The sequence below is a fragment of the Thunnus thynnus genome, chromosome 23 (genome assembly GCF_963924715.1).
Source record: "Thunnus thynnus chromosome 23, fThuThy2.1, whole genome shotgun sequence".
Lineage (NCBI taxonomy): Eukaryota > Metazoa > Chordata > Actinopteri > Scombriformes > Scombridae > Thunnus > Thunnus thynnus.
Window position 1 is genome coordinate 1,090,785 of NC_089539.1, and position 19,334 is coordinate 1,110,118.

Sequence of the window (19,334 nt, forward strand, 5' to 3'; positions counted from 1 at the left end):
TTCAACAGAAAAAGTTCACAGTCATTGTCCTGTGGTCAAACAGTCTAAATAGTGAATAAATGGAATAAAGAGCTATAAGAAGTGGAAGATGTCTTCAGAATGTCTAATGGGCTAGATGTATTATTAATGCCGTGGCCAGAAGTCAGCCCAAAAATACTGTAATTAGGAGTTGTTGTTTTTCTAAAGCAGGCAATAGAAAATATTCCAAACACATACAACAAAGGGAAAAAGTCTACACGGATGCCTTGTTTGGTTTACAACGTAATTGTTGTGAAGTTAAGCGAGCCAATTAGTCTGTGATTATTTTAGTGTAGCCAAGCCGAGTTTCAGTGCTAAGAACAAGAACAGGAAAGTTGAGCTTGAAATTAGAATCCATCTGTTTGTTGTCAATTTGGATGCGTTAATGATGTAGTTCTAAATGTTTACAGCAATTATTATTGCTGGTACACCTAACTGGATGCCTCTGTATATTTTGATGATTTGCCTTTTTGTTCTGGGGCAAATATTGGAAAGCTTTCTACAAAAATGTAAGTAAGGTAGTTTGTGAAAGAGTTTTCCAGTTAGTCTACCAACAGCAAATTTGATTAAATTACGCTGAAAGTTAAGTTTTGATATTCAGCTGGTATGGCTGGTTATTGTTACTTAGAACTTTGTGATAATGGCTTAACTGTGTGTTTGAATTTCATTAATCAAATTTTTGTTTTTGCTTCATATGTAAAAATCAGGTTATTACAACTAGCACAAAAATTGTTTTTAGTCAAAAAGTAATGTGGATGATAGCTGCCTACATTAGCTGTCAGTCCAGTAAACTGCGACGTGAATGTTTACACTATCACAGTTTACGAGACTGACACTAGTAGTTGCACTATTTGTGCACCTGTCACAGATTATTGCGCCATTGTGACTCCAGGTGGCTAGCTGGCTTTGGCTACCTCATAATGGATTTGAGAGGAATAAACTAAAGCTTTCAGTTTGTGTTAGTTGGTGAGATGTTTTCTCTTGTTACGAGAGATAAAGACATGGGAGTTGACTGATGTGTGGATTCTAGCTCATTCACTCTGTTCCTGCCTGCTGGGGAACTACTGCTGGAGACGCGGTTGTCTGCAGATATAGAGCTGGTCTTTTTAAAACACAAATGACAGGAGTTGTAGATGAATTAATACGCTGACTTTCTTCACTATCTGTCCTGAAAGTGATTATTAAAGGGTTGTACTTATTTAAAGCATCTGTTACTGACAGTACATAGTGGAATAACAACTATATGTATTGTACATGGCATAAAGTCTACTTTTATGAAGTTTATACATTTTCATTTTTTGTTGACATTGTCAGAATGGTGATAATTCTACTTTATGTTTATTATCAAGGTCAGAGTGGGTACTGGAATGCATAATAATAATAATAATAATAATAATAATAATAATAATAATGACTTTATTTGTATAGCACCTTTCCTACAAAAAATGCAGCTCAAAGTGCTTCACAACAAAAGAAATTACATGCAAGTGCTGCACATCAAAAAAAGACATAAAATGAACATTAAAAATGTGTGATTGTACATAAGATGGAAATAAAACCCACTTGATAATATTAATAAACACAAGTTAAAATAAAATAAAAATGCAATACATAGAATACTTCAGTGGTTATAATTTGAGACTTAATAAGTGAAAACTCAGAAAGTATTTCACCATGGGTACACAATCTGTAAATCAGTGCCTAGGTCTCTGGATGCATAAGCATAACAGAACCTCCCTTTTCGAAACGGACACAGAGTCACCACCAGTTTTGATTAACCGAAATAAGCCTCTTTTAGCTTACCCCAGAACATCTTCCCACGGCTTTAACCTCACTGTGGGTCTTATCTGTGTCAGGCGCAAACCAAAGCTGCCCTGGAAAAAACACCCTTAGTGGCACTGTGGGGGTTAAAAACACACACTACAGTCTTTTTTCTCAAACTCAACAACCACTGACCTCGCCACCTGTGTAACATAAGATGGAAAATAAAACTCACTTGATAATAATAAAAATAAGATAAAAATCAAATAAAGTGAAACTAGAACACATAGAATGCATAACATAAGAGGGAAGATAAAACCCACTGACACATAAAATAGAATGCATACTGAATAATAATAAAAATAGAAAAATAGCAATGTAGCTTGGTCCTAGCCCATTAAGGGCTTTGTATATAAGGAGGAGGACCTTAAAGTCAATTCTAAATGTTACAGGAAGCTGCAGAGTTTTGAATGAGTTGAAGTCTCTTAGTGCATTTTTTCGGGAGCCCAGTAAAAAGTGCATTACAGTAATCAAGTGCACTCTTTTTGATTTATAAATGGTTGTTCTTCAGCTATGTGTCTAAGGTGGAAAAATTATGTTTTCATCACCTTGTTAATGTGTGACTCTAACACCAAGACTTGTAAACTCAGATTTAATCCAAGGAGTTCAATTCCCCAGATTATTAAACAGCATTTCCCTTTTTGTTTTGGGGCTGACCGGTAGGATTTCAATTTTGTCCTTGTTTAACTGTAAGAAATTATTGCTCATCCATTTATTTATTGCCAGAAGATGTAGTTATGCAGTTTATAGCTGCAGCATCATTTGGTTCAGCAGAGATGTACAGTTGTGTGTCATCTGCATAACTGTGGAAACATTAGGGGTGCACGATTCAGGAAATCTCACGATTCGATTCGATTTCTTGGGGTCACGATTCGATTCACAATCGATTCGCAATTCAAAATTCTCAATTCAGTACATTCAAAGATTTGATTCTAGATTGATGTTTTGAGTTACTCTTTCCATTTGCCTGCAGTAGACACTTGTATAGGTCTCAAATAAAAAACTTCACTCTGAATCAAATGTAAACATTTGCTACTCAATGTCAACCTGAGTAAGATTTATGTTCCTTTAGTCCACTTAGTCGGTAGGAAACCAAAGTGGCCTTGAGACAAAGGATAATATGAATACTTAATACAAAAATAAAAATGATTGCAAAGAGAAACTGCTAAGTGTTAAACCTCAAATAACTTAAATTCCTCCTTCAATTCACAAAATCAAACAAACAATAGCTGCCTGCTACATTTAGCTGCAAAGTGCATACAAGAAAATTGATCACTATTAGTGAGTGATTATTATAGGATAACCAATTTTGTTTCTTTTTCTTAATTTCTCATGCAGATTACCATCTAATTGATATTTGTATATTTACTACATGAATATAAAGTAATGAAACGGGCAGCTTCGCTATATACTGAATTTTATTGACTGTTTCAAAATACAGAACAGCTGTTTAAATGCTTGTTTTGGCAGTTTGTCATAAGCTTCAAGGAGACTACGTTTTTCATTGAGAGAAAATGAATTTCTCATTCCTGTCCTCAGATAACCAGCTGGCAGCAGACCTGCTGTGCATTGTGTGTTAAGCTGCGGGGGAGGGCGCTGCAGGGGCCACAGCGAGAAAGTTGAACGAGAATCAACTTCTGGGGAAACACAACCTGTAACGTTGTACAACCCTGACATATGCCAAAAACATTACTAGGAAGAGGGGAGGACATTTCTCTTCGTTTGATAACGTTAAAAGTAAAGTTAGGCTTTGCTGACGGCTTCCCGACTCATTTCAAAAAGAGGAGAGAGAGAAGCAGTGGTCGAGGGAGCTAGAGAGTGAATGAGGAGAGGGAGCGCTGGTAACGTTGGTGAGGAAGCTGGTGAATCAGATCAATAAAATGTTATTTTCTGACTGTTTCACAGTGGTTACAAATAAACAAGCCCACAATGGCACAAGCCTGCGGAAGTGCGTTGCAGTGCCTGATAATGGCATTAAGCTCCTTCTTCCCTTCGAGATAAGAAAATCCAAAATACGTCCAAATGATCGCCTTCATAGCCGATGGACCAGGTTGTATTTGTTTTTCTGTCAGGTACTCCATTGCTCGCGGCCTCTCCATGACACACACTTCAGTTCCTTCTTGCCCCCAGATTTGGGTCCGGGGTGGCGTCATTGTGACATCTATGGGATTTAGCGAGCTAATTCATGTCAGGAAAAAATGGAAAACAGCGTTGTGGCAAGACTGAAAAATGTGAATCGATTCTTGGAATTTCTGAATCAATTCTGAATCGGCAGGGATAGAATCGTGATTCTTAAATGAATCGATTTTTTTCCACACCCCTAGGAAACATACATACATTGTGCTCTCTGATGATGTCACTAAGTGGCAGCATGTATAGTGAGAATAATAACAATGAACTTCTTACAAGGTTGAGTAAACAGCAGAAACCTAAATGAAATCAATATTTGCTGTGAGCAGCTTTGCCTTTAAAACAGCAGCAGTTCTCCTCGGTTCACTTTAATACAGTTTCTCATGGTAACTTGCAGGTAGGTTGTTGTAACCATCCTGGAGAAAGAATGTTCTTCTGTGGATTTATTATTTAGGCCATCTCAGGTGCTTCTTCATGTAATCCCAGATTGACTCCATGATGTTGAGATCAGGGCTCTGTGGGGGTCATACCATACCATCTGTTGCAGGACTCGTCATTCTTCTTGTTGCTGAAAATAGTTCTTTATGATTCTAGCTGTATGCTTGGGGTCATTGTCATATCATGAATAAATTTGGGACCGATCAGACACCTCCCTGATGGTATTGCATAATGGATAAGAATCTAAATATCTCGGGTGCCTAAAACTTTTGCACGGTATTGTATGTTTTGAACCAGTTTAACACACAATCAGAAAGACCAACCCACTTCTCAAGACGATTGATTAGGATATCAAGGTCATTCGTATCAAACGCTGTGCTTAGGTCTGAGAGGATAAGAGTTGATTATTTTCATCAGAGTTTAGTCTAAGGTTGCTGATTATTTTAGTAAGAGTGGTTTCAGTGCTGTGGTATGTTCTATAGGCTGACTGAAATTTCTCCAGGATATTATTTGCACTGAAACTATCTTTTCAAATATCTTACTAATGATTGGAATGGATATTGACCTATAACTGACCAGTGCATTACCAGCTATAGGTTGGGTTTTTTTGGTAAGGGTTTAACAACAGCTGTTTTGAAGGCACCTGAGAAGATGCCTGTTTGAGGACATGACTTGAAAAAACTGTGGAACAGTAAATTTTGTGCTGTACCTACAGCAAAAAATGCTGGGGGGGACGGGGAGGGGGGGGTTAGTGTTGAGTAGCTGGTCAATAATGGCCAATATTCTTAAGTTCCATTCTCTGTAAAAATCTTAGAAAAGAAATCCTTTCTTGCCAGTAATGCTTTGTTATATGCAGTCATGGCTCCTTTGTACATATTTCTGTGACCTGTGAGCCTAGTTTTTCTCCATTTTCTTTCAGCTGCTATTGTTTAACCATGGGGAGATTCTGTCAGTTGACCTCATTTTAACTTTTAGTGGAGCAAAAGTATTTAAAGCAGACATGATTGAAAATGCATTGCATGCAATGTCATTTAAAGAGCATTCATAACTGTATGGCTCAAATGATCTCATAATATTAGAAAACATTGTTTCAGCCTTGTCATCTTGGAATCTCTTTTGAACTAATAGGGAATGTTTGTTTCAAAAGAGATTCTTAGATGACCTTCTTCATAGCTAGCCACAAAGGTTTCAGTTTCTTCAGGTGAGGAGAGCCATTTTCGAGTGCAACTTGTTGGCAAGCTGGATATAGCAGGGATGGCTTAAGGCCTAAACCATACAGCTTCGACATAATTTTTTTTTTCTTTACTCGCTGCTCCAACACCTCCAGGGTATAATCCTCAAAGATTTGTACAGCTGACCAACGATATTTGAGCTTTCCTTGTCGTTTGCAAGCCTCCCTGATGATTTGGTCTTTGATCTGGTAGCAGTGTAGGCAAATTATCACAGGCTATGGCCTCTCTCTGTTTTGCGGCTCAGCGATAAGCGACCTGTGCGCTCTGTCCATCTCTGGAGGTGAGGCAGGAACAGTTTCACCAGGAGTTCTGAGAAGAATTCAGTGGGTCGGGACCCCTCAATGGACTATGGGAGGCCAATGATTCCGATATCATTTTGATGGCTCTGTCCTTCTAAATCAGTTATTTTGGCCATTAGCCTAGCGTTGCTTTTGGCCAGGGCTTCCCATCACTCCTACAGCTTACTTATGCGCTGGTCTTGGAGGTCTACATCTGATTCCAAAGACTCGATGTGCTGACTGTGTTCCATCACTGTGGATTGTATTTTATCCAGTTTCGTCTTCAGGGCTGCAAAATCTCTGCTCTGAGGTCTGCTAACATGCTAACAATACTAGCCTCAGAGGAGCCACTGTTCATGGACCAGGTGTCTGGTTCAGTCCTCTTATATTTAGACTGGTTTGACATCATCCCAATGTGTTAGAAAACAGTTAGCCATTCACAAATCTGCTTCGAGAGTATCAGGGCTGATGAAAAGAGTAAGATTTTAATTGATTTGGCGGGACAGCCTGAGGCTTTGCCTCCACTCACATGCTCACCAAACCGGAAGTCTTGTCTTGATATTCAGATCTTAAATTTTCAGTTAAGAGTTTTCTTAATTGAAGAAAATGGCGTAGTAGAGGGATGATGATTGATGATCATTCTGTCAACATTAGAGGCCGATTAATAATGGCACCTTGCCGGATGTCGCCTCATTGCAGCCAGATGACCCTGTGTTGTTTTTCCAGAACCCTCTGTGTTGGCACCTCTGCTACATGTACTGTCAGCACTGGATTTATTCACATGAATGAGGCTGTGTTCTTTCATGCAGGGGTAATGTTGGTCTGACCGCTGCCTTAATGGTAACTTACAAAAGCAACTCAATTGAGTAGAATTCTTGTACTGTATGTGCAGACTTTGCCAAAAAAAAAAAAAAAACAAGTCTGATTCTGAAAACCAAGGTTAAACAATATGAAAAAATATATTAGAATTAGAAATGAGTTTAAGGTCCTCTGAGTAGTATTAATCAGTATGTAATGAAAAAACTGCTCACTATTGAGGTGGATGTCACACCTGCTTATTGTCAAACTATTGTTTTCTCTAACCTAAAATCATATACCCTGGTTGTGTGTGTGCATCTCAGTGGAATCATGGGTAAATGACAAGCATGCATCCAGAGAGTGAGGCTGTGGTCACAGGTGGAAGGGGGAACAGAAAGGCGAGTGAATTCCCTGGTGATCCCTGTTCATTTCTCCTCCACACTACACTCAATAACATGATGCCACACAGCGACTCTTCTTTGACTAATGTATTCAGCCAGTTCTCATCCCAATGATGTGTGTATATATGCATGCATGTGTAGGGTAAATAAGCTTATGTTTGTTTAAAGGGGTTTAAAGAATTATTACTCTTAATGCAGTATAACCACTTGTCCACTAATGTAGTTTCATAAGGTCATTACAATAACTCTAAAAGGGAAGCTCTCTTTGATTGCCTGTCAAGGAGAGTTTCTGAACTCTGTAGATAATTTTCTGGGGTTAAATTAACTGAATAGCTAAGTGGCAGATGATCTATACGATTTAGGGACTGATAAGTGAGCAAGAAAACACAAAACAATTGCTTTTATAGGAGTATCCATTTATTTCTACAAACTACAACCACAATACAACTGTTCTATTAAACCATAACTCAAACAATAAAACACACAAACAAAGACCTACACGTAAACCCAAACAATGCAGTAATGGATGAATAATGAGAATAAATTAAAAATAAAGGCTGTCACCTGAAAGCAGATAATACTGTGGGGTAATTTGGAATGGACCTAATCTTTTGAAAGCCAATTATGAATAGCACAATATTTAGAAACTAGAAAGTAGGGCTGTAGTCTCCTGGTCGACTCGTCGATTAGTTGGTTGATATGCTCTCGTCTGACCAAATTCTCATTGGTTGAATAATTGCTGTGTTACTTTCATAAGGAGATAAGTGCTACATCAACAGCCTTCCAGGATTAATCCATTATTTCCTGCGGCGGGAAGCACAGACTAACAAATTACCTGTGAAAACGGGGGGTGTATTCAAAATACCCCAGTTGTTTTCAGAACTTTGAACTTGCCCAACCTAATGGAGACTGCTGGGTCTAACTGTACTCAACGTTTACCGAGCGTTTACTGAACGTACTGAACATTTAATGAATCAGTGTTTGTCCTATAATTATAACAACAAGAACTACCGCCATACCAAATATTTTTTTGTGAAAAATAAAGCCAAATATCCATTCATTTCGAAATCAAAAGCGTTGGGGAGTCTGTGCGGCGCTGTTCCGGTACGTGAGTCAACCTCTGTGTTGTTGCCTGGGAAACTATTGGTAGCGTAACTCTGTTAAGGAATACGGCAGGAAAGTGACTGTGGGAGCAAGTGGAGCGGAGGAAAAGGTTAGTAGTAAGTTGTCAGTCTTACTGACCCAAAGTCACATTTGATTGGATTAACTTTTGTAAACGCCTGAGTGCATGATGAGACATCAAACATTTGAAACAATTTTACAAGAAGAGAAAAAACAGGGATTTTGATGTAAAAATACTGTGATACTGATTTTTTTTTTTTACATATTTGGCATATAACAATGAACAATTAATACAGAGACACAGGATTAAAACTGGGAAAATATATTTTTCATTTCACTGGGTCTCTGAGAGAATATAATGCCACAAGGATAGAATAATAAAACCTCTATTCTCTCTGTTTGTCCTCCATTAATGTACGATAACAATTCTAGAAATTATTTTATTATAAAGAATGACTTGAAGCAAATATACAAAGTGGTTGACAAATGGTAGAGATAATTAAGGAAATTTTAATTAATTAATTAATTAATTAATTAGTAGAATATATAAACAACAGGCACAGTCATATGGATGAATAACACCCAAATGTCATGAAAATGCTTAATGGTGAAAGCTAATTGTGAAGGATATAGAAGACAATGCTGACTCCATCATGGTTGAAGGCTTCACCCTGATGGCTGAAGTCCAGCTGTCTCCAGTCTTTAACCTGGACACAAAGAAACAGAAGATACTGTGGCACCTGCCTGTGATAAAGGCTTATATACAGTAAACAAATGGATCTCAACTTAGGCGCAATTTAGATGCAGAGGCATGTAAAACCTGAACAGAAAAAATCACTAGAATCATCAGCGTGATGGCTTTACGCTTGTTTTGTTTGTTAAGTTATATAGGCCTACCTGTTGCCTCACTGCTCTGGTACTGATCCGATGCCCATCACTCGGCCAGCTTGCTCTCCTTGGTCCAACACTGTGTAGCGTAGGTGCTTCATTGACAGTTCATTTTTAGACATCAAACAAGTGTGCTGTGACATTTCCTCCTCCCATAAACATAAAAATCCAAAAAAGAAACAAAACAAAACTTAACACTAGACTAACATGTAATAACCCTTATTTACAAGATGTTGTTTTTTCAGAAATCATATCACATTTTCCTTGTTTAAGATAAAACTTACTAAGCTTAAAGCTACAGGAGAAGATCCTCACAGGGGTTCAATGTAATCATTTAACCCTAAACTCTCTTCTTAATTAAAACAGGCTGATATTCTCATTGACTTTTTCTGAGTAACTCTCCTCAACCCCTGGATAAGGAATCAGCTACAACATTGTTCTTGCCTGAAAGGTTCTTGATCACAAGATCATATGGTTGTAGTACAAGACTCCAGCGAAACACCCAAGCATTGGCATTTCGGAGTATAAAATAACCTTCTCACTGCTGGCAACATAGGCTTTAAAATGCTTCACTGCTAGAACCAAAGGTAGGGCCTCTTTCTTGATGATTGAATATGCTTGCTGATGTTTATTAAGCTTCTTTGAGAAGTAGGCCACTGGTTTCTCACAACCATCCTCCATCCTACTCCCACATCACAAGCATCAACTGTGAGCAGAACCAGCAGGCGCAAATTTGGAGCTCTGAGTACTTGGGTACTAGATAACATGGCTTTGACCTGAGCGACGCCCCCTGACATCTCTCTGACCAAAACTATTTCACACTTTTCCTCAAGAAACTCAAGTAAGAAAAGTAAGAAACACATGATATACAGCAACATGTCGTATAATTAGTGGGTGTTCTCTAGCACCACATAGTGGACACAGGAAGTGATAGTTGTCCTCTGCATGCAATGTGCAATACTCATGAAAATGTTTATCCATTTCAGTTGCCCTCTTGTAAATGTTTTGCTGAATTAATATTTTACTTATATAGTATTGACTACAGGCAACAGGAAATTAAAGCCAAATGACACATAGTTATTCTAATGTATACACAATTTCCAACATGTCATCTCCAGCCCCAACTACTGTATTGCATACAGGAAATAATATATTACCCATTGACAGTGTCTGATATTCCTGAAAATTCAGAGCCATGTCAACCTACCTCCAGTAGCAATACCACAGTTACTGCTCCCTCTGACGCGTGCGAGGTGCAAGGGTCCAAGGGTCCGAGGCTTTAATTAGGGCCTGAGCACCAAACGGTGCGAATTATTATTATTCTCATACATCTATACATCTGTCCAAGCTACCCCAAATTTCTCATGCTTGATTGGAGTCCCGGCCTGAACACATGTATGTGTCAATATTGAGTCATAGTCATAGTGACACCTACTGGCAACTGGAAGTTAAAGGTGCTGTACTTTTATGAGCTCTGCCTAGCAGGTTGAATAGATCCATATCAAATTTGGCCAGAAAAGCCTTAAGACTTTGATTATGCCATATTGTGAAGCTTGTGAGTTTTCATTGAACGCCATGGCAAATTTCAACGTTTTTCCGTGGAAAAACAAATTGACTCCACATCGTCATATCTTTCCCAAATTTCACATGCTCAATAAGTATCCCAGTCTGAAGACATGTACAGGCCAATTCCAAATCATAGTCGTAGCGCCACCTACTGGCAACAGGAAGTTATAGGCCCCACTCTTTTACTAACAACTCCTAACCTGATCCACCTTTGCGATGATAAGTTATCAAAATCTTGAGTTTTCATTGAATGCTGTTGGTGTTCATAAACATGAAGTTGTTGTAACGTGAATGTACATCATCCAACCTGCACCAAATTTCTCATGCTTGATAAGAGTCCTGGCCTGAGCACATCTACATGTCAAAATTTAGTCATAGTCATAGGGCCACCTCATCCAATTTACATGGAATTGACATGGTGTGGTGTACATGTGATATACAGCAACATGCTGTATATTTAATGTGTGTTCTCTAGTGCCACTTAGTGGACACAGGAAGTCATATTTATCTCCTTTGTGCATCATCTAAGAAGAGTCCAGGCCTGAACACAGCTACATACCTACAATAAAACCCTTCAACTGCAGTGTAACCCAACATGCATGAAGGTGCGAGGGCCTGATCATCACTGCTTGCAGCTTCTTCTTCTTCTTCTTCTTCTTTTTATTTTTCTCCACTAAAAGTGTTTGTGCCGCAAAAACTAACACCAAAAGTCCCAGGCTTACAACAGCTAGATGGGTTAGTGTTCTGTGGTTTTTTTGCATGCATTACACACACTTCATTCATCCAAGTTATTCTCTCTCATTCACTTCAATGCAGTAATTCAGTAATTGTATGCAGAAATAAGTTCATGTTTAGCATCAACTGCTTTTAGAGACAGTTGTTGGTCTAGTGGTCTAAACACATGCTTTGCAATGGTAAGGTCACCTGTTTGGATTCAGCCTGGCACAAAGGTGTTTGTATTTTTGCCCATTTGTTCTGAACACTTGTGGTTTAAGAGTTGTGCAATACATGTATGTCAAATTATGTGCTTGTGATATTCAATATCTTGCTGTAATTTGTACCGTAAGCACAACATTTTCTATTGTAATTGTTTGACTATACACCCAAAACCAGCAGAATGATGTGTGATTTTTTTTCAGAATTTTATCACCAACATTTTAACTGTTGTAAGTGTTTTAAATAACAAAAATACTCGTTTTGCACGTGATGTCATTGCATTAACTTGTGAGAAGGTGTGTGGACACAAGTCATCAAGTCACCTTCTCTGATGATACAAAGATCAATGGTTCGAATCCCCAGGTGGTCAAGTTCTATTTCCTTGCATAGTAGCAATTCATACATGTCGTATGTTTTCAAGTGCTTATTGAGATCCTATTAAATTGAAGGTTGCCTTTTGTGACCCCATGAAAATGTCTTATCATTTTTCTCTGCTAAAAATGCAGCAAAAATCATACGACCTGGATGCACCAAAACTGGCGGGTGAGTTGCAAATTCCATCCACTACTGAGGCACATATAATGGCACTCACTGACCACAAGGTGGCGCTGTAATAATAAAGTTTACATTTTTGCAATTATCTTGAAAACAACTTAGTGTTGAGTCAAAATTGTTTAATCATTTTAATATCTCAAGTCATCTGAATTGGGTCTTCTGTTCTCAAAATGTCAAACTGCGATTTTTGGCAATTTGCTTGGACCCCGATTATTGCCGCTTGCGGCTATATTTTACTTTTATTTTTTATTCTAACCACCTACAACTCTGCAATGGTACTCAGACTGAGCAGCTTGGCCACCCATAAGCTGTACGCACCTCTATCTAAAAGCCTCACCGTGCACACTTTTTAATGAGCTGAATATCAACTATATAGAAAATGATGCTTGATGAAGCTAATAAAACTAGCGGGCCACAATAACTATTGGGGAACTAGTGGCCTGACTAGCAGGATAATTGCTAATGGCTACAAACAAATTTTTGAAAACTGTCATCGTTTTTTTTTCATATCCAGGACGAGCCACCCATTTATATGTCATGGCAAACACAACCCTGGGAACTTGATGCTATTACTTGGCATATTCACACTTGTGTCTGGGGCTTTCAGGGCTATGGCCGCCTATGCATAAAAAGAATGGAAATGTAGAACTAATGAATCTCCAGAAATGAGCGTTCGGCTGTCAGGCTAAAGGTAAGGTATATGGGCCTACCTTTTAAATCTACATTTCCATTCTTTTTATCTGTGTTAAAAGCTTTTGAGCACTAGTAGTGTTATGTAGCAGTGTTTTTATAAGCAGGCCCCATTTTGCCTGTGTTATGGATGCAATTCCGGATGCACATGCACGCCCAAACATGTGGAAGTTGGTTTCACGCTATCACATCATGGGCAGTTGGTGGTGGCATGTGCTAAGAAGCATAGCAGCGTGCCAACAAGCACAATGAAGAAGAAAACTGCATCTGTGAACAATGCAGATTTGAAATATTAAAAAATCTGCTTTGTAAATGTTTTACAAGGAAGGAAACGCAACATGTATGTTAGACTATTGAAATGCCTTTTGGGGAGAAATGCTGGATGTAAACTTTCAAGAAGGCTACACAATAAAGAGCCTACTGGGAAGAGGGGAGGATTATGCCGTGTGGGACATACTAGAAGACTTTTAAATTGAAACATCTGCAGGAAGTTTGAGTTTCATTAAAAGTAGCTAACAGTGATCGAAGAAATGGCAATGTGGAAATGATTAGATTTAATTAGTGAGTGAGAATAGTATTTCTGTTTAGGAAGAGAGACTCAAAGGAGGGGAGTGATAAGTATGGCATCACTCTGTTGTTGTATCGATACTACTACTCAGTGCTGTGGAAACTTGCGCTTTACGCCCATAACCGCAACCACATGTATTCTTCAAGTGTATGAACGTGGGTTACAGTTGTGATTTGTGGTCCGAAAGGATTTCATCAATAAGTGTCCTAACATGTATGGTAATATGAATGTTCATTTGTGTGTTTGCTGTAGGAGCAGTGGTCGCAGTGTGTGAGGTGTCCCAGCGTATCCAGAACAATACCCGGCGCCATGAGAACCACCTGCAGCTTTGTCGGGTGCAGAAACTTCTGAAAGGGCGAAAGACAAAGGTGTTGGCTGCAGGTTAGAGCCTCTGATCACATATTCTTTTCATCTTATCCAAGAATCACCTCCAACCCCCTCTCTCTGCATGTATAGATCTGTGCCCTTTGGGACACATTGGGGGGTGGGGGGCTGGGAGGAAGCAAGAGGAGTATAGATAAACTGAAGGGAAATTAGTTAAGTACAGAGACATTCTGAAGGCACATCTCTGGATTGCTTTTAATCGATGGAATTCGTTAGACGTCCTGCAGGGAACTGAAGTATTTTGCACATCACACTGTGCCGATTTTATTAATAGAGCATTACTGCTAACTGGCGGGGAGTGAATGTGCTTTTCCCCTTCATCCTACCTTCCCTCTCGCTCATTTATTTCCCCTCTACCATTGTGGTTCCCTCTCTACTTGTGGAGTGGTGTCCTTTTTCTTCCTGCCACTCCCCCTCCCCTTGTTTGTCTCTAGAGAATCTGGCCTCCTCGTTGCTCCACTCACAGTGCCAATCTCCCCCAGGACCTATTAGAGCCCAACCTTATCTCGCAGACCAGCAGATAAAAAGGAAGCCTAAGTGTGTTTGTGTGTGCATGTTTACTAGCTGTGAATGAATTCATGTGTTCATGAAGTCATGTGTGTGTGTTTGTTTGCTAGGATATGCAGGCTTGTTTTATGTGTGTTGGTGTAAGCTGGGAGTGAGCACTGAATAGCAGCTCATCTCTCTAATGCCGATGTGGGAAGTTTCAAAAGCTTCCTCTCATCCAAGTTCTCAGGCCCTTGCAACTCTGCCGGCTTCCTTTCCAGCCAATAAAGCTGCGGTCCCACCAGGCAGACTTCAGAGCAGCAGCAGCACCTCCCCACCCCACAACCCCACACCGACCCATTCTCCTTCCACCCCTCCAACACCACCTCTAATGTGGGTAAAAGAAAAGCTCTGCCTTTTACAGATGAGAGTCAGAGCCCCTCAAACATATTAAGTAGCTCTGTAGGAGATGAGGGGAGCGATTGTGAGACACAAAGCCTCAATCAATGGGACATTGATACAGCAGACAGGACGATTCCCTGGGAGGCCACAGATTTGTGTCTGCCTGCCTGTTCCTTCAATTTAAAACAAAGATACCTCACATTTTATATCATATTTCACATTGAGTTTTTTCCAATTTGTGTCACTTTCTCTACCTGACTGTCGCACATAATTGTTATGTATTTTTGTAATTTTTATGTGTTTTTTACTCTGGTGTCTCTTGAAGAGATCTTAAACTCAACAAGGTTAGCTGATTAAATAAAGCATTATAGTAAGTTGTAAAAAAAACTGAAATGATGAAGTGTTTCCTCTGAAAATGCTCCTCCTACACAGATTCTTTCTTTTTAGTGCTGAAACAATCAGTTGATTTATCAGTTAGTCAATCCACAGAAAATTAACTGACAGCAATTTCAAATTTGACAAACAAATCATAATTTAAACTTATCAAACAAAAATACCGACCATTCTCTGGCTTCTCCATTGCGAGGACTTTTTTCTGTTTTACATCATTGTAAACTGAATATTTTTGGGGTTTAGACTGTTATCAGACCAAACAAATATTTTGGAGGTGTCATCTGGCTCTGGGAATTTGCAATTGTTATTTTTTACATTGTGCTGACATTTCATAGATTAAATGTTTAACTAGGGGTGTGTATCCCTCCCTCTTGGATGATTCAATACATCTACATCTACATACATGATCTATAATCTGATAAAAATCGATCCAGATACATTTGTAACGATACATCAAAATTGATTTGATACAATTCTATCCAGCTGCAATTTAATATTGGCTGACATTCAGTATTTTTATGAATTTGTATATTAGTTGTTAGTAACTTAATTTAAAAAGACTCACTTATAGTACTGAATCAGAAAGGCATTACATCAACTGCCACACAGACAATGGTAAACTTCCTGGCCACTCACCAAGGAGGATGCATTTCTCACTAAAATCCTGCTGACTGAATATTGTTCACCTCAGTTCTGGAGTCAGTGTCATCCCTCTGAATTTTGTATTTTCAATAACTTGTATGTGGGTGCATGTTCTTGTAAATAAAACAGCACATACGACAGTGCTAGCATTACTCTCCTTTGGTAGACGGTTCTTCTCGGTAACCATCAGCGCACATGTTGCTTTCATCAATAACAGTATCAAGGGTTGTGTTGCCAGGGGCATATTTTATAACACACACTTGTTTATGGTCACACACACATACAGAGATTTACGTGGAAAGGTTGTTTTTACATACATTTATTTTTGTCAAATTTTATACAGATTTTGAGTCTGACCTGTGGTTGTTTATAACTGTAGCCCAGTTTATGACTTAGTGGGCTGGGCAATTAATCGCATTTACTAAAACCAACATTATGCCTCTCTAACTGACCTGATTTCTCGTCACATCAATGTATTCAATAAATTAAATCCTTCATACAAGCTGCCACCTACACTTTGAAATTACAGCAACCAATCTAACCCTATAGTCCTAAGAACACAACCTCCACTCCTGAGTTCCTTAGTTCACCTGTTAGCTTGTATCCATAGCTTACATATTTTAGTTTCCATTGGAGCTTATCTCTGACCTACAGTACAATGACTCCAGTATTACTGGTACTAGTTTAGACATAAACAATGTGTAAGAAGCCTGTTGAGAGGTTGAGAACTCTCCTAACTCAATGCCAAATCTGACCTGTCCTCATTCTGCCATTCTGGCTACCTCTGTTAATCCTCTGGCCTTGGACACATTAGGAGGAACAGGACCTTTTGTAGATGAACCTTTATTTCCTGCCCCACCTTCCTCAGCCCCCCCCGGCCCAGCCCAAAAGACTTTGTAGTAGAGCAGAGGTGCTCTTTGACAAGGAAAACTGAAAGGCCTGTACATGGAGAGGAGTGCTTGGCACTTCCTGCTCTTTGAACCTGCTGCTGCCTCAAAGCACTGTGGATGGTCAGAAGTAGGCAGGGGGTCTGCGAAGTACCTGGTCCACAAAGAGACTCCTCTTCACACATCATATCCAACCTGTCTGACTGTCAACTTTGTCCATCAGGGGGCCTGACAGGGCATATCTGAAAAAAGCCATAACGGTCATGAAAACCGCAGTTTGTTTTCCAAAGTAGCACTAAATTTAGTATTGATGAATAATAAAAGTACTGGAATTAATTTATGGTTATTGTGTCAACAGATAATAGCTGTCACACATTTAGACACTTGGTCATTTTCCATGTCATTTCACTCAGTGAACTAGTGTCAGCACCTTACCATCCTGAAACCATCCTTGAAACCACAGGACAGGCAATGTAGATGGAGAGTTTTAGCACTCATTTCTGGTCAGGCATACACGTAGTTTGAATAGTGAAAGGAACATAAGGAGATCTCAGCATGTCTGGATAATCAACACACTTGATGTCTACTGAAATGCATCAGTTTCAGCACACTGGACACTGGCAGCATTCTGATGCTTGAGCAAACATGTAACACATTGCTGCCCATGCATGAATTAAAAGTGATAACATATTCAGTTATCACAGAATGATGCTACTTCTACATTTATTAAGAATGTGAACCCATACAATGAGATGTGGCCTCAACATGATTCCTATTGCCATTGTAAATTCAGTATTAGTGTCAGGCTACTAATCAAATATCCATGTTTATAATCAATTTGCAAAATTAATCCATCAATAGTTTTTGACTCTCACTGTCTCATAGTGATGTGGTATGTGCAATGTTATACAAACTTAGAGGTATTTTGGTCACATTTTCAATATTTGGAGTGAGGTTATAAAGTACCAGAATCAGTTTCTGGAAACAGATGCATGATGCTTGAGAGTACTCACTTATAACAATATTCATAAGAGAGAGCAGTTACAGTCTGTCGGCATGCAGTTTGAAAGATGTGGACATTTGCCAGGCATTGAAGGTCTAATGAAATGATGCTTGTTTAGGGGGAGGAGCTGCTGGGTGGAAGTGTTTTTCTCCTTTCTATATTCCCATTTCAAAATGTTCTTTAAATTATATCCTCATTGTTACTTAATATAGACCCATGGGACTCTCCTGGATGATGTAACGTTCATGTAGATTTATGTTCTGAAAGCCATTTTTTATTATTTCAACTTTGCGTCTGAGAAATATATTTTTTGTCCAGCAGTTTGGCAGGGTGCACGGGTCTAAATTTTATAAAGCCTTGACCACCATGGAAAAAGCCACCCAGAGCAGCAGATCAAAGCAGTAGTGAATTCAAAACATTTTGTTTCTGAATTTATGAACAAAACATGGCATCATAGTTGTTGAATTCATCCAAATTTGACCCAGATTTCAAAAGTTAAGTGATTTAAGATGCAGATTACACTGTCAGCTCTCTGATAGTTAGCTTCTACTGTGAAGTTTTTAATTTGCACAGGCCTGTATTTTTGACTTTTTATCAAATGACCAGATATTTTACAACACAGTTGTTAATCTTTTGGAATGATGATTTCATGCTGATACAAGCTGTGGAAGAGCTCCAACTGTGAGTCATGTAACATTGGACAAATTATTGAAACTCTTACATCCGGAACCAACCAACTACAATATTTGATATCAATAAATAATCTCATTCTCAATTCATCAGCAGCACCAAGAAAAGTGCTAATATTTACCACTCATGTTTCAGATATAACATTATGGCAGTAAGAATCAGTATATGCAGCTGGACAGTGCTTTCTGACAGAGGAACACAAGGAACATGTTGTTTATAAAAAGTGTAACGTTACAGCAGGAAAATCATAACCAGCACACCAGAATTGGTTTATTCCACTAAAACAACAGTAATTTGCTATTTCCAAATTAATGCAGACAGGCAAACTTTGTCTGCTCCACCAGCACTCTTTGATGTTACTTCTAAACTCTTTTTCAGGACGATACTGTTAGTATGAGAATCCTGCATCAGAGATATGTTACTCTGCGACTAATATCAATAGTTTAATGCTAATAGAGTCAGCTGTGGGAGGCTACTGTCAGCAATGAGCGGAAGGAGAGAGGGAGGCCTTGCCTCTGTTTAACATTGTAAAAAGACTGAGAGAAGCTGATAAAAGCTGATACATGTTGTGAAGTTGTATGTGAAAACTAAAATACACCATCTCACCAGCAAGGTAGCTCCAAACATACCAACTTAAAGAGAGTTAGAGTCGGTAAGCTATCATCTCTGCTGGCACATTTCAGTATAAACACAAATCCAGAATCTGCAAAGCAGTCTGGTAAAATTCAAAAACTAGACTAAATGCTGTGAAAAATACAAATTGTAGAATGTTCCTTCCACCACAGTGTAGGGATCATGGGGTTATTCAGATTAATTTTGGTTATCAGAAATATTTAATAATTGACTATTAAGAATAGGATTTAATTCACATTTAATCCACCTCAGGGGCACTGCCCTGGAAGACAGGGAAATGATAACCAATTCACTGACTGAGTCTCAAAAATAATTCATCCTAAATGTTTGTATCCCAATTAATAATTAGATAATCAAAATAAACAGTGAAATC

At 38.8% G+C, this 19,334-nt stretch overlaps 1 protein-coding gene and 1 long non-coding RNA gene across 2 annotated transcripts in view; both read left to right on the forward strand.

Moving 5' to 3' along the window:
* The window catches only part of LOC137175612 (uncharacterized), a 417,849-nt gene that overhangs the window by 78,656 nt on the left and 319,859 nt on the right, over positions 1-19,334 (forward strand). The window lies entirely within an intron of this gene.
* Positions 1-19,334, forward strand: part of arhgef39 (Rho guanine nucleotide exchange factor (GEF) 39) — a 106,312-nt gene that overhangs the window by 60,360 nt on the left and 26,618 nt on the right. The window contains exon 7 of the mRNA XM_067581703.1: positions 13,694-13,822. Within this exon, the coding sequence (XP_067437804.1) occupies positions 13,694-13,822 (129 nt within the window). The remainder of the gene's footprint in view (positions 1-13,693; positions 13,823-19,334) is intronic.